The sequence below is a fragment of the Sphaerodactylus townsendi genome, linkage group LG08 (assembly GCF_021028975.2).
Source record: "Sphaerodactylus townsendi isolate TG3544 linkage group LG08, MPM_Stown_v2.3, whole genome shotgun sequence".
NCBI lineage: Eukaryota > Metazoa > Chordata > Lepidosauria > Squamata > Sphaerodactylidae > Sphaerodactylus > Sphaerodactylus townsendi.
The window spans coordinates 87296294-87311027 of record NC_059432.1 but is presented as its reverse complement, the minus strand read 5'-3'; the positions used below and the strand labels follow the sequence as shown (position 1 = coordinate 87311027).

At 39.2% G+C, this 14734-nt stretch overlaps 2 protein-coding genes across 3 annotated transcripts in view; one reads left to right on the top strand and one right to left on the bottom strand.

Annotated features, from left to right (window-relative positions):
- Positions 1-14734, bottom strand: part of MED12L (mediator complex subunit 12L) — a 201523-nt gene that overhangs the window by 65249 nt on the left and 121540 nt on the right. The window contains 2 exon segments of the mRNA XM_048507092.1: positions 1206-1324; positions 1856-2003. Of these exon segments, the coding sequence (XP_048363049.1) occupies positions 1206-1324; positions 1856-2003 (267 nt within the window).
- On the top strand, positions 5378-12238 carry P2RY12 (purinergic receptor P2Y12). 2 transcript variants are annotated; one of them, XM_048507100.1, is made up of 2 exons: positions 5378-5594; positions 10430-12238. In XM_048507100.1, the coding sequence occupies exon 2, from the start codon at positions 10451-10453 to the stop codon at positions 11450-11452; it is 1002 nt and encodes a 333-aa protein (XP_048363057.1). In that variant the 5' UTR covers positions 5378-5594; positions 10430-10450; the 3' UTR covers positions 11453-12238. The 2 variants fall into 2 exon arrangements, with proteins under 2 accessions (XP_048363057.1, XP_048363058.1); XM_048507101.1 differs by lacking the exon at positions 5378-5594 and adding an exon at positions 9374-9481.

Sequence of the window (14734 nt, the reverse complement as noted above, 5' to 3'; positions counted from 1 at the left end):
TTAAGTCCCTGAAAGCCTCGTCTGTCACCCTCTCTGCCTCTTTCAGCTTCTCCAGGTCTGTCACCTTGGCTTCAAGAGAACGCACACGTTCCTTGAGTGCCAGGAGCTCATTGCAGCGAGGGCACACCCACGACTTCTGTCCTAGTGGCAGATAGTCATACATGTGACACTCAGTGCAAAACACTGGAATGCCCCCCTCCCCCTGCTGGCTTTCTGCCTTCATATCTGATTTGTTTAGATATTTAAATATTAAGCTTTTAGTCAGTGCCCCCCTGGAGCTATCTGCACGTACTATCTGTCAAATATGTCCTTATTAATTTAAAAAACAAAAAAATTAAATTAAATTAAATTAAGTTAAAATTCAGATTCAGCAGCCTTAGCTCACAGTTACGCCCCTTAATTATGATCTAATAATAGATCATAATTAATGGCAGGTCATAGTTTTCCAGGGACAAAAACTATGTAGGTGCAGAGAAAATCTTCATTCAATATGCAATTCATGTTATTCCCAAATTTTGGAACAGTCTCCTTCTCAGTCCTACATCTCCAGTGGTAGATTACACACTTTCCAAACACGACTCCAACTTCAGTCCCTTGCATTACCAGTTAAAGGTCCAAGCAACAGAGTATTGGTGAGGACTTCTACAACTAGTTGCCAGTGCCTCTCCATGATCTCAGGCACAGAGGAATTACTGAGCTAGATCGAATAAGGCAGCTTCAGATATTCATCCTTTAACCATCCTTCAACAGCTTGCTCCCACTTCTTCAGCAATATCTTTTCTTTACCAGCACAAAACTCTCCACTTCCTCTTCACAAAACTGTTCTGCCCATTAAGAGTCTATCCTGTTCTCATCCTGGCATGTTATGTGCCATAAAGTAACTTCCAAAATCCCTTATGAATTATTGACCTCCAAAATGTCCTATCACTAACACCCTTGCTCAAGTCTTGCAAACTGAAGTTTGTGACTTCCTTGATTGAGGGATCAATCCAAGTCATGTTGAGTCTTTCTCTTCTCCTGCTGCTTTCAACTTTCCTAAGCGTTACTGTCCTCTGATTTGATTTGATCTAGAACCCACTTATACTTAGTTGCCTCTTTATCATGCCTGATCTTGCACCCTAGTTTCTGTCCTGTTGATACATATTTCCTATTAACAATTAACAGGAGGAAAGCAGGAAGAGATAATTATTTCAAAATAAATATACCTGGTATGTCACTTGATGTTGATCAAAATAGGAGAGTTGCTGCAGTTTTGTAAACACTGTCTCTAAAGCGGGAAATGCTTCTTGCTTGTTCTTTCTTACTTTCTGTCCTTCGTCACCAGCTAAAAATTTTAATAGTTAAATTTTATTAGTTAATATGGTTTTCATTCTTTGGCATCCTTTCAAAAGTACGATTTACTGCAGAGTCCTAACATAACACTAAATTAGTTGAGAATTATAAAATATGAAGCTTTTTGTATGCCATCTTGCATGGGAAAAAACACAAAGCAAAACATCGACATTTCATCCAGCTTTCTATTTAAAGAATAGCATATCTGGCTTATTTTAAATGCATTCACAACATGATTTGTTCCATCAAGCTAAATAACTCAATTTGTGCATGGGAGTTTATTTTCTGTCATTTTGTTGTGTACTTGAAGTTGTTTAACTTGTAATGAAACAACACAGCCTAAATCTAGTGTGTGGTTTATATTTAATGATAAACACCAGAAAATGTTTGGCACTGTGAATGGGGTGATTCAAATACTGGTAGACCATATCATTATAAATTGAGCCCTTAATAATTAATTCTGTCTCCACTACACTACATTTAAAATCACAGAAAACTCAGCAACCTGCATGCAGGTAATTACCGCTCATTTCAGTAGTGCTTTTTCTATTCAGGATTTTCAGGATATCTTTGGTGATCTTCTTCAGTTGATGTCTTGCCTCTTCACGTTCTTTGCCAACACCATAAAGGAGAATCATGCGCTGGTTACATTCGTGACTTGAAGATTCATCCTTTAACAATAAACAATTAAAAAACACATGATATTTGCATAATGAAATTAAATTCTCTAAAGCATATCGACTTTTCCCTGGATACTTTCTTGTTTAATCAGTGTGCCAAAAGTGAAACTGGTTAGCAGGTTAAAGATTAGCTGTCAACAGGGATCTCTTGTTCCTTTCCCCTTAACCTCTCACCTTTTCAGCCACAAAGCCTTTCAGAACTTGCTTCTAAGAGCAGCTGCTAAACTCATTGATAAGTGAATCACTGCCCACTTTTTCTGTGACAAGTCTCAATATTTTCCTCATATGTGGGGTTGGAGGGGTTATAGTAATTAGATATAAAGACATTAATGTATGCTTCAGGATTCACATCAAGAACAAACTTTAACAATATGCATCATGCACACATACACACTAACAATGTACAGTGGAACCTCGGTTTTCACTGCCTTCCATTTTCATCGGTTTCGGTTTTCATCAATCTTTTCAGTGAAAAATTTGTTTCAGTTTTCATCAATTTGCCTCGGTTTTCATAGATTTGCAGTAAGGTGCAGAGGTTTGTGGAGAAAAATCACCCAGACAAAGCTGTTGCAGGCCGTGTCTGCAACTTGTTTAATGACAATGTCTTGCCCCATTTCAGACAAATCTTAAAGAGGCATCAAAAACAGACCTCTTTGGACACCTTTCTGGTGCGACATTGATCCACTGGCTCTGAAGCTGGTCCTAGTGTTATTGTTTGTTACTGTTTTCAGCATTAAACACTATGTTTATTCACCAAAAATGTGTTTTTGGTATGTTTTTTTGAGTGCCTAGAATGGATTAATTGGATTTACATTGATTCCTATGGAAAAGTTTGCCTCAGTTTTCATTGGTTTCGGTTTTCATAGATTCTTTTCGGACGGATTACCAATGAAAACTGAGGTTCCATTGTATAAACACATACTATACACAGGTAGTTTCAGAGGACAGTCATGCTAGTCAGCAGTAGAACTGCTAGATTTGAGTCCAGTAGCACCTTAGAGACCAGCAAGATGTTTGGGTTATAAGCCTTTGGGAATCAAAGCCCCGTTCTTCAGATACGTTTGGCTCCTGAAAGCTTAGGCCCCTTCTGTACAAGCAGAATAATGCACTTTCAATCCACTTTCACAATTGTTTGCAAGTGGATTTTGCTAGTCCGCACAGTAAAATCCAGCTGCAAAGTGTATTAAAAGTGGATTTTGCATGTGCAGAAGGGGCCTGAAACCCATAAAACCCTGCTGGTCTCACAGGACTTCAACTACTACTTCAGTCTAATTGCCATCTTATCCAATACTTCTCTTACAGCCCCATCAAACCCAGAAAGACATGGCGCTACTGCAGTGCCACCCTGTTACCTCCAAGAGAACTGTTTGGTGGCACAGTGAGCCTGGAAAAAGCCTGAAACCACCCCACTACTGAAAACCCCCAAAGGGTTTTTACAGGACTTAGGACTTATGCCACCAAAAGGTGGTGTAATTCCGAGGCCAGGGCACCACACTTCCATTCATCAACCCTGGGATAACTAATGTCAATTCTACCCCTGGGAACACCCCTCCCACCCCTATGCTGGCATCTGAGTAGAATACCCAGCACTGCCCCTCCACAACCTGGACTTTTGGGTTCTGCAGCGGTGGGACTGTGGGACAGCTGCTGGTGTGTTTCCATTCTCCACTGGGGTAACTGCCCTGGGGATGGCAAATGCACTGGTACAAGGCTGTACCGCTCCCTAGAGTTTCCCCCACCCTTTCAATGGGGCTGTCATACCCCCACAGAGCCTTTGTTTATTTCCCCTTTAAGATTTAGTTTCCCCACAGCTAGTCTGGGTTTGGCTATGTTTTGTATAGTATTCAATGGGAGGGAACCTAATTTAGTTCTGTCCCTTTAAGAAGCCCTAGGGATGGTGTTCTACAGCAGTTATTACCCAGCAACCCGTCTGGTTTTGGCAGTTAGGTGCCAACGGAAGCTGGGTGGCAGCAACAAGCTAGACAGTCAAAGATGTTATAGGCTCACAGTATTTAAGTTAGACAGTCAAAGATGTTATAGGCTCACAGTATTTACGTTAATAAGTTCCAGCCTCCAGAAAGTTTCTGCAACAAAGTAACCTTTATTAAGTTAGACCTGGGAGGAGTCAGGGTCTGTCAACGTTGTTACAATTAAAGCTTTAAGTGTTGAACTGTTAACTGAGTCAGTGAGTCTTACATTCTGCTTTGGCCAGGTGCAGGGCACCTAAATAACCACCTGGGAAGCAGAACAGGGGCTGCTAATGTATTTTTGTGAATTTAGAATTAATCCACATCAAACTCTACTGATGTCATGACAGAGAAATTAATTTTATGGGTAGAATAAATGATAGACAAGACAGAACAGTAGACTTCATTCTGAGTGGTACCAAGTTAGGACCTGATACAAGATGGAATTGTGAAGAATAAGACCAAAATTCAAATGGCTATCAAATTCAACATTTATACAAAGTAGAAAGTTATCCCAAACAATGACATTTCAAAAAAGGCAACTTCTTAAAAAAGGTATGTTTTTCTTAAAAGAAAGCTGAAGTTGTTAATCTCTTCAGGTTTTGGGGAGTTTATTTAAATGCATGATCATAGAAGTTCATATAGAATGTATACCACAAAAATCAGGACAAACACAAACAACTCCAAAAGGGTGCCAGTGAAATGAACAGAGATTAGGAAGTTATGATAGAGATGGAAAAGGTTTCTGCCTTGCCAAATGAGGACAATTATCATAATCTACATATTTGATAGAAATGTTCCATTTCTAGTTTTCCCCATCCCAATTGATGATTTTGTAAATTTTTATTGGACGATTTTATAGGATCTTTCTGCTTAGTGTTGATCAACAGTTACTACAATGTGCAAAGGACTGAAGAAGTACACAGAGAGATGACCCCTCTTTATTTCAAATGAATACAATTGCTGCTTTAGCTACTGTTTTCTAAGGAAATAATTAAAAGGGCAAAGCACTCAATGTATCCATAAACCATAAAAAATTATTACATTAACGTGGCTAAGTTACACAATCTGTTCCTGCACTAAAAGCTTTTAAATTGAATCATGGAGGCAGAGCTTTTCTTTTTTTCCTTTTTTTTAAAGTGTTTGTGATTTGATCTCCATTCAAAGACAAAGATTTGAATCTACCCAGTGTCCTGCAAAAAACTGTTCCACTTTTCTGAATCTAATCCACAGCAATGAGATAGGGGTGGTTTTTTGCAGCAATGATCTCTTTTTTGTCATAACATAACAAAACAAAACAAAAATCAGCCTACTTGCTTAATTTCAGGAGCAGTAAAAGGGAAGAAGCTTTTACCCGGAACTTGAAACTGAGTACATTTCAGCTGCTTAAGTCACAGAACACCCAGTGAATGAAACCCACTACTTCCTCTCACCAGTGCCTGACTCACTCATTTGGACTACTGCTGCATGGGACAAGGATTTTTACAGAAAAAAATCTACTAAATGGTTATGATCATCATGTACAGACAAAGACGGGAAGATTGAACAAAGAACACCATTCCACTCCCAGCAAATGCAAACAATAGAAAGATAAAGAAATATCCAACTGATTCGGGTAATTCAATTTACAATTTTTGCTTATGTGTTACAAGTTTTGCTCAAATGTTCTTTCTGTTCAGCTGGTAGTAGCATGATCACTAGAAGTAAAATTTAAATGTGTACACTTAAATTTGGTAATTTTAATACATTTTAGTAGTAATCCAAGAGTAACAATCAAGCTAGGAAAATACTATGGTAATCCAGTAACATCTTAGATATGAACAGGATGAATGTGCTCGAAAAGCTTTCATGAGTTAGACATCATTTCATCAGATGTACTTTATTTTATACTGATATATTTGAAACATTCTGAATATTTTAAAACTGTGTTACATCTGTGCTTGCTCAGTCTGTTTTTAATCAATTTAATTTTAAGGTAGCTAATAGGGATTCTTATCTACAGTTTTGGAAAGGCACAACAATTGTCTCTCATAAAAATAGTTGGCATGCAAGACTGAAAGCCAAATTGCATGTTAATAAATATTTTGATCTCTCCAGACAACATTCTTTTTACATTTTTTTTTCAAACCAGCATCATGTTCTTTATTATGAGGATGTATTCTTCTTTAGCAGAACATTTAATGCAATGGCATTCCTTCAAAATTTAAAGTAATACTTTAATGAACTTCCTTGGTTGACCATGCATATTGCCCCCCCCCCCCACACACACACATACTTCAAAGCCAGCTGATAAGACAGACCTCTCACTATATCTGCCAACAGGATAAGGATTATGGAACCTTCCAAGAGTTCAAAGGATTATCTGGGGACAAGATTATCTGAGGACAATAACTGTATGAATATGTCCTTTTTTCACTGTGAGCCTTTTAAGTATATTAAACCAAACTGAATGCAGAATTTAATGAAAGCAACACCAGTATAATTTGTGTGTCTATCCTTAGAGCATATTGGGAGAAATGCCAGGGTAAAAATTCAATCTCCGACCCCACTGTCTCAAACAGCTTCCACCCATCATTCTCAACTCTGGCATTAAACTTGCCTGCTATAATTATATCAGTGGAGAAAAATATTTGAATAAGTGTACTTTAAAGAAACCGGTATAGTCTTTGTGCAGCCCCATCAGAATTGAATGGTAAATAAACATTTACTATTATTAGACCATAGTGGTCCCATTTTAAATGGAACACTTTTGCCAGTTGGTTATCGTTAGTCAGGCCAGTAATTTCTGCATCAAGCTTGCTGTCAATCAGGAATGCTAGACCAGGTTGACAGCAGCCTTTTAGGGTTTGTTTCATAGCTCGCAAACAGTATGAATTGTAACCTTCTATATTGAGTTGTGATGAAGTCCATGTCTCTTGGAGTAAGATTACATTAGAACCCGAGGGACAGTTTATGAATTCACAGTTGTTTGACTTATTTCTCTATCCCACTATGTTCCAGGATACAGCATAATAACTGATAAGGCAGGAGTTTGCATATCCTGGTGTCAGTCTAATTCAATCAAATGGTCCAGTGAAATGCTGGTATCCCATCCCATCCCTATGAGGCTTATTCCACCAGTGGAGCAGCAGCATCTGGTAGCATGCTGTTCTGCTGGCCCACCAAAGCCCACCCACCTCCCCACCTCATCACCAAGAGGTAAGATCCACGAGCCCCACAAAGTCTTCCTACAACCCCTACCTCCAAGAGACCAGCCCCTGCTGGCCCCACAAAGCCCTCCCCCAATCATTTTCATTCCACCCTCCCCACCCAAGCCACACCCACACCTTCCAACCCATCACCAATCCTCAACTTTCACCTACCTCAAGGTATACCTTTCCCACCTCTACCACTCCCAAGTCACGGACTCACAACCGGGTAGATAGAAAGCATTGTGCCAGGAGCAGGAGGGGGAACACTTCAGCCCCAGTACAGCCAATTGCAGGGGGAGATGCTTCCTCCACCACCCTTTGCTAAGGCCCACTGCATCTCCCCCACAATGGGTTTTGTTGCTAGTATATCTATATTTCTCTTTTAATACTTTGGGTTCTGTTGCAGTTTATAGTGATACTTGTACCTTTTTAATCATTTGGCTCATACATTTTATTCTCTGATGCTACAACGTTGCCTGGATTTTTTCTATTTTATTTATATACATCTCAGTGATTAACTCTTAACTGCCTTCAGTAGTTTTAATAGGTTGCCTGCCATATAACTGTTTCAAGAAGATAAACTGCACAGTCCAATCATTACATTAAATATGGCAAGTCCTTTTGGGATACTCCCGCCTCCATTATACAGGGCTAATAACAGCAACTGATTTTCTATTATTTTATCCAGTCAATACTGCCACTAGAGAAAACAGGTCTTCTGTCATCTTAAAAATGTTAGAATTACCAATACATGGTAACTAAAGTTGTGGAGAAATCATATTAGAACTGAATTCGTATATTAAATCAACCAATCAATGACAGATCAATTAAACCTGTGGAATGTTCTTTCGTTGGCTCAACCACCAGATGGCACCAGCAATATATATAACAGAGGCTGATGCCAAGAAATTCTTCACAGAATTCTTAGGGTTAGATTATACCAGAGGCAAACAATAGTGAACATTTACCTTAACAACTTGCATTTCTTTGGTTAAAACCAGTCAATGTGAAGGAGAAGGGTCAAACAGAATTGGAAAGGCAATGCTGGTAGATTTGTTTAGTGTTGCCACCCCTTGCTGTTTTCCTAATTTAAAAGGCTTCTCATCTCATCTATCAAAATGGAGGGCAAATATAAACACCTGTATTTTCTCACCTGTGAAGGAAACAGCAGTGCAGGAATGACTGCAACTGCAGAAATGGCAGAGGTTTAACACACACACACCCCGCAACTGCACACACACCAACTCACACACACATACATACTACTGGTCCAATTCAATTCTAAGAATCCTTTTCCACATGAGGGATTTCAAGTAATTCTTTCACAGATGCCACACTTGTATTATTTCACAAAACATGTAAAACAGAATTATTCAAGATGGACTTTTAATAAGGAGAATAGGGTCACAGTTAATGGAATTGTAATTAGCTTCCATTACCCTGCTTGTTAAATATATTACACTGCTGCACTAATTTTGAAATCCAGATTTGTTTCATTATTTCAGTCTCACCTCCTCCACTTTATGTCCACTACATCCTTCTGGGATAGGTTAGGCTAAGAATGTCATAGGCAATAGGCCCAAGATCACCCAATCAGCTTCAATGGAAGAGTGAGGGTTCAGACACAGCCATCCCACACCCTATCCTGGCACAGTACCAACTCTCCAATGCCAGCTGATTGTTTGTCATGTTTATCATATGTAGTACACTATTTTAATGGAGTGTTCTCTGCTTTATAATTTGGTTTCCTAGCATTGTTGGTTGTATAATCTGGTTATGTAATCTGCTATATCCCAATAAAAAGGGCAGACTATAAATAAAGTAAATAAATGCATAAATAAAATACAACCTGCCATTTTTATAAAGACTTATTGATGAAATGAAACTTAAGTTCAGCAGGAAACTCTAAATTAGCTGTTGAGGGTTACATCACCATCTTGTCTCACTTTGCAAAATGAATTGAGAAGCAGTGATGATGATGGTGCCATAACTGGTTAGCTGTATAATGGATAGGGCTAACCATTGTAAGAATTTATTATGGGGAAGTCCCTAACTTATGAAAGAGAAACTGACTTCTCTACAGCATTTCCTAAAGAACTCTGGCATATATCCAACCATACAGTTCCTCTGACTGAACAGTATTTGTGTGCGGGATAAGAAGTAACCATTTCCACTACTTTCCTCCCTCCCACTTCAGACCCGCACTTTTCCCCTATGCTACTCATGAGGGTCTGTTGATCCTCTGGAACAGAATTTCCAGGAATTCTGCAGGCAGCAGAAAGGAGCACACTTCCTGCTTCCAAGTCTGCAGGTGATTGGATACGTTTATTTACTTACTGTACTGATACATGCCAATGTTCTCCTACATCTCCAAGGCTGCACATTATGTGAAAGGCCAACATTGAATTAAACCATATTTTCTTTATCAATAAAAGCCAGGAGAGGGTTGATAATTCAGCTGGATGTATAATGGAAGAGAAAGTGGGTTGGCCCTCTCTCCAACAGCAATTACACACTCACCAGCTGCAGGTAGTACTATGCAAATATCCTGTTCAACAAACAACAGCTCCAGGGGAAAATATCTATTGGACAAATGGCACAGAGAGGAAGATTAAATCATCATCTTTTATCCTATAGCTCAGATCCAAATCATTACTCCCCATTCTGCTGTTGTTGTTTTAATTATTAAGACACAATTATGGAACTTCTATGTAATGTGTATTGAGTCCTTTAATGCAGCAGGTTGTAAATAGACTAATTTATGAGTGGGCTCAGATTATTTTGACAAAGTACCTTGGTGGAGCGATCCTGAGAAATAGATCTGCTTGCAAAAAAAAAAATTAAGCTTGAGGGTGTGGTTGCCAATACAAGTTGGAAAATGTGGCAGCAATTTGTTAGCCTCCTCTACTGTTTATGGAAAGAGATGTGACACCTATGATAAATGCTGCAGATTATATCTGATTCTCTATCTCCTGGTGTACCTCCAATGTAAGTGAAGAAACTGCTCAGCTTTATCATTAAATGAAATAATTTCTGGAAGCTGTTACTGATGAGATGTGGAATGCATCAGATCTTTGAAACTAAGCAGGGTCAGCACTTGGGAAGGGAGACTACCAAGGAAGGCTCTGCAGAGGAAGGCAATAGCAAAACACCTCTGCTTCTCACTTGCCTTGAAATCACCTTGCTGGCATAACCCATAAGTCGGTTGCACTCCATGGTAATATGTACCAACATTACCGATATTTTCCTTTTGTTTTAGGAGGAAACAAAACCCAGCGCAATGAAATCACAGTATGACCCTCCTGGAAACATCAGCAACTGCAGTAATGATAACAAGATGAATCAAGTTCTCTTTCCTTTGCTGTACACTTTTATTTTCTTCGCGGGAATTATTATGAATGCATTGGCCATGGGAGTGTTCTTCCAGATTTCCAGCAAGTCAAATTTTATTGTTTTTCTTAAGAACACAGTGATCTCTGATATTCTCATGATCCTGACATTTCCATTCAAAATTCTCAGTGATGCAAGACTGGTCTCCTGGGAGCTGAGAGGGTTTGTTTGCAAGGTATCCCAGGTCATATTTTATTTCACTATGTACATCAGCATTATTTTCCTGGGCCTTATAACTATTGATCGCTACTTGAAAACAGCCAAACCTTTCCAGTCATCCACCACTGGCAATGTAACGGCTGCCAAGATTCTGTCCATTGTTATCTGGATATTCATGTTCTCTCTGTCACTTCCAAACATGATTCTGACAAACAAAGAACCCACACAAGAGACAGTGAAGAAATGTGCTGATCTGAAATCTGATTTTGGATTAGTATGGCATGAAATTGTTAACTATGTTTGCCAGTTTATCTTCTGGGTGAACTTTGCCATCATAATTGTATGTTACACACTCATAACACGAGAACTGTACAAATCCTACAAAAGAACAAGATGCAAGGGAAAGACAAACAAGAAGACTGTGAATATCAAAGTTTTCATCATCATTTGTGTGTTTTTCATTTGCTTTGTGCCTTTTCATTTTGCCAGAATTCCATACACCTTGAGCCAAACACGAGATGTGTTCAAATGTTCCACTCAGAACACATTGTTTTACATGAAAGAGAGCACGTTATGGCTCACTTCGCTGAATGCCTGTCTAGATCCCTTCATATACTTTGCCCTCTGTAAATCCTTCAGAACATCACTTCGAAAGACACTGCGTAATTATGTGATGAAAACAAGGAGAGATCAGAACACAGAAACAACAGATGATGAAGAAACACCAGTATAGACCAATGAGAGGTCCTTATAATGTAGCTTAAGACATTTTGCACACCTTTCGATGCATGTATTTGTCCATATCAAGAACCTGCTTTGCTCCTTCTGTTCCATTTATGAATCTTTCAAGATCACACATCATTCATGATACTAGCAACACCTAGTTGCTGTACAAGAGATCTGTGTAGTATTATTACTGCTATTTCTTTTAAAACTGTAGCTATGCATAGGAATATGTACTTTTGGTAAACAGTACATTGATACATTCATTTTTAGCCAGATATATATAAAGAAAAGGAGATGAAGCTACATATACAACAAGAAGTGTAAATATACTGTTCGAATATTCATAAATCAGAATCCAATTATATAATTTCCCACCGAGAAGTTGGTGTTTCTACTGGTACTTGTACATTTCAGCTCCCAAATACCTGGGATTCAAATATCCTGTACTCATGTGGAAGGAAACAAGCATACCAAGAGAATAATTCAAATATTTGTATTACACTCTAGGTCCCTAACATGAAGTTGGGGGTGGGGGTGGGGGGTTTGGATCCAATCAGTTTTCCCAGTAGTGTAAGAGGGAAGAAGGGCGATTTGGTCTTTCTCACGGCAGAACCCAATTCGCCATAGCTTCATACACTCATGGTCTCTGTGTAATCTTGAAGGTATCAAAAGAGGTATCTCTGTGATACCTAAGCAGAAATCTGATAAGTTCTACCACTTTTTATTTAAAAGTTCCTTCCTTGAATGAAAGCTTCATGGTTCAAAATGCAGTGGAAAATTAAAAATCATGAACTGCTACACATTTTAAAGCCTTCCTGTTCTTTTATTTTTTAAAATTTCTCATGCAATTTTTAATTGTTCATTCTATTTCTCCCTACCCCCACGACCCTTCCCCCCACACACAGACAAAATTCCCTGGGTGTTGTAGTGGTTAAGAGCAGGTGGGAGTCTAATCTGGAGAACCTGTTTAATTTCCCACTCCTGTACGTGAACAGCAGATGCTTATCTGGTGAACCAGATTTGTTTCCCCACTCCTACACATTCCTGCTGGGTGATTTTGGCTAGTCATAGTTCTTCAAAACATTCTCAGCCTCATTTACCTCACAAGTGTCTGTTTTAGGGAGAGGAAGAGAAAGGAGTTTGCAAGCCCCTTTGAGTCTCCTTACAGGACATAAAACTTGGGGGGGGGGGAGCAGTTATAAATCCAAACTCTTCTCTTCTTCTTTTTGTGTTCAGTGCACTCAAGGTCACTGCAACTCTTCACCAAATATTCTGGCCACTAAATATGTGAATATCGTACATTAAAACTGCTCAAAAATGATGTAAGAACAGAGCATAAACAAACGTTATTTCATTTTTTCAGAGTTATATCAGAATTAATATTTTACTTTTTGTTGCATACATTTGTAATAGTGAACAGCACTGTAAACCAAGCCATAGAACTCACAATTCAAAGTTGATATTCTAAAAAGGGTCAGAGTTAAGCTTTATGAGACAGAGTTTTCAACAAAATGCATTTCCGACAAAAATGCACTAGCCTTTCTCTGCTCAATAAATGACTCACTTAACAATCTGCATAAAACCTCAGACAATCTATTGATTCATATGTTTGTTTTAGGAAGAACCTGTAAATATTTTTAAGTTCCCTAGTTGTATTTTACCCGCTGGCAGAAAGTTTTCATAGATGCTAGAAGCTAATAAGATTTTAAAAATTTCATTATGCTGTATTTAAGAGACAAATAATTTCTAACAAATTATAGTTATCAGAATTTGTAACAAATTATATAATTTGTACACAAATTATAGTAACAGATAATATTGTGAATGGTACTACATGGTGGCAAAATAACCACAGTGTCATTTATATATATAAAAAGTAAACCGTGTATTTGTTAGTGATGGTATAACTCAGTAACTGCTGGGCCAATTCCTCTGAAAATTCCCAGCCTCTGTAGTCAGCCAGGTGAGAGTGTTTTTAGATGTTCACATACCTAAAATTTCACACCTGGCCCAGGTAAAATGCCTTTTTCCTGGTGCTCCATGGTGAAGGACACACAGATGCCTGTGTGTAACTGTCACCCTTAGAATGTTCGTGCAGCTTAGAATGTTCGCTCAGGTGGCCAGATATGAGCAGTGAAAACAGTACATAGGCAATAACTCGAGTAGAAGTGAAACACATACACATACATACACCCGAAGGAGAAGGGAGGGGGAGGGGGAGGGGAGGGGTGGCATGCAAGGGAAGAGAGGGGAGAGAGGGAAGGGATGGAGGGGGAGGCATGCAAGGGAAGAGAAGTGAGGGGGGCAGAGAGTTAGCGTGGCATGCAAGGGAGGGCCCCCAGCATCTGGGTATGACCCACCCACCCTAGCGGAGGGAGAGGGAAGGGAGGGAGGGGGAGGGGTGGCATGCAAGGGAGGAGAAGTGAGGGAGGGGAGAAAGTGAGGGGTGGCATGCAAGGGAGGGGAGGGAGGCGGCCCAGCATCTGGATATGACCCACCCACCCTAGCGGAGGGAGAGGGAAAGGTCAGCGTCTGTTCCTTTCCCATTTCACCACAATAACCCACAGCAACACATGACCAGGTACCGCTAGTTTTACAATAAAATACAATACATATTATTGTGACGTTTTTTAACTGCTGTAGCACTAAGATAGTCGATATATTTTACTGCTTACTGGTATTTAAGTGACTATTAACATGGCATAATAAATGTAAAAAGGGGGGGTAAATATGCCATAATAGTCACCAAGGAGTACATTATTTTTTTCCTGAGGTAGGGAGGATCAAGGTTTCAGATCCTGAATCAGGAGATTTCCCTTCTCTCCAAAGCAATGCAATTCAGATTTTTAAAATCCCAATATTGTGTCCCTTTTTCTGAGATATTTAAGTAAATGTATCTGTGCAACATAACTGAAGGGGTGGTACATACAGAGGATTTTTCTTTCTACATTTGAGAAATCTGTGATAAGAAAGCATTACTAGATCGATTTCTCCCCCATAAATCTGCCCAAGCCCCTTTTAAAGCTATCGAGGTTAGTGGCCATCACCACCTTCTGTGGCAGCATATTCCAAACACCAATCACGGATTACATGAAGAAATGTTTCCTTTTATTAATCCTAATTCTTCCCCCCAGCATTTTCAATGTATGTCCCCTGGTTTTAGTATTGTGAGAAAGAGAGAAATTTCTCTCTGTTAACATTTTCTATCCCATGCATAATTTTATAGACTTCAATCGTATCCCCCACAAATGCTGCAGCCTCTCCTCATAAGGAAGATGCTCCAATCCCT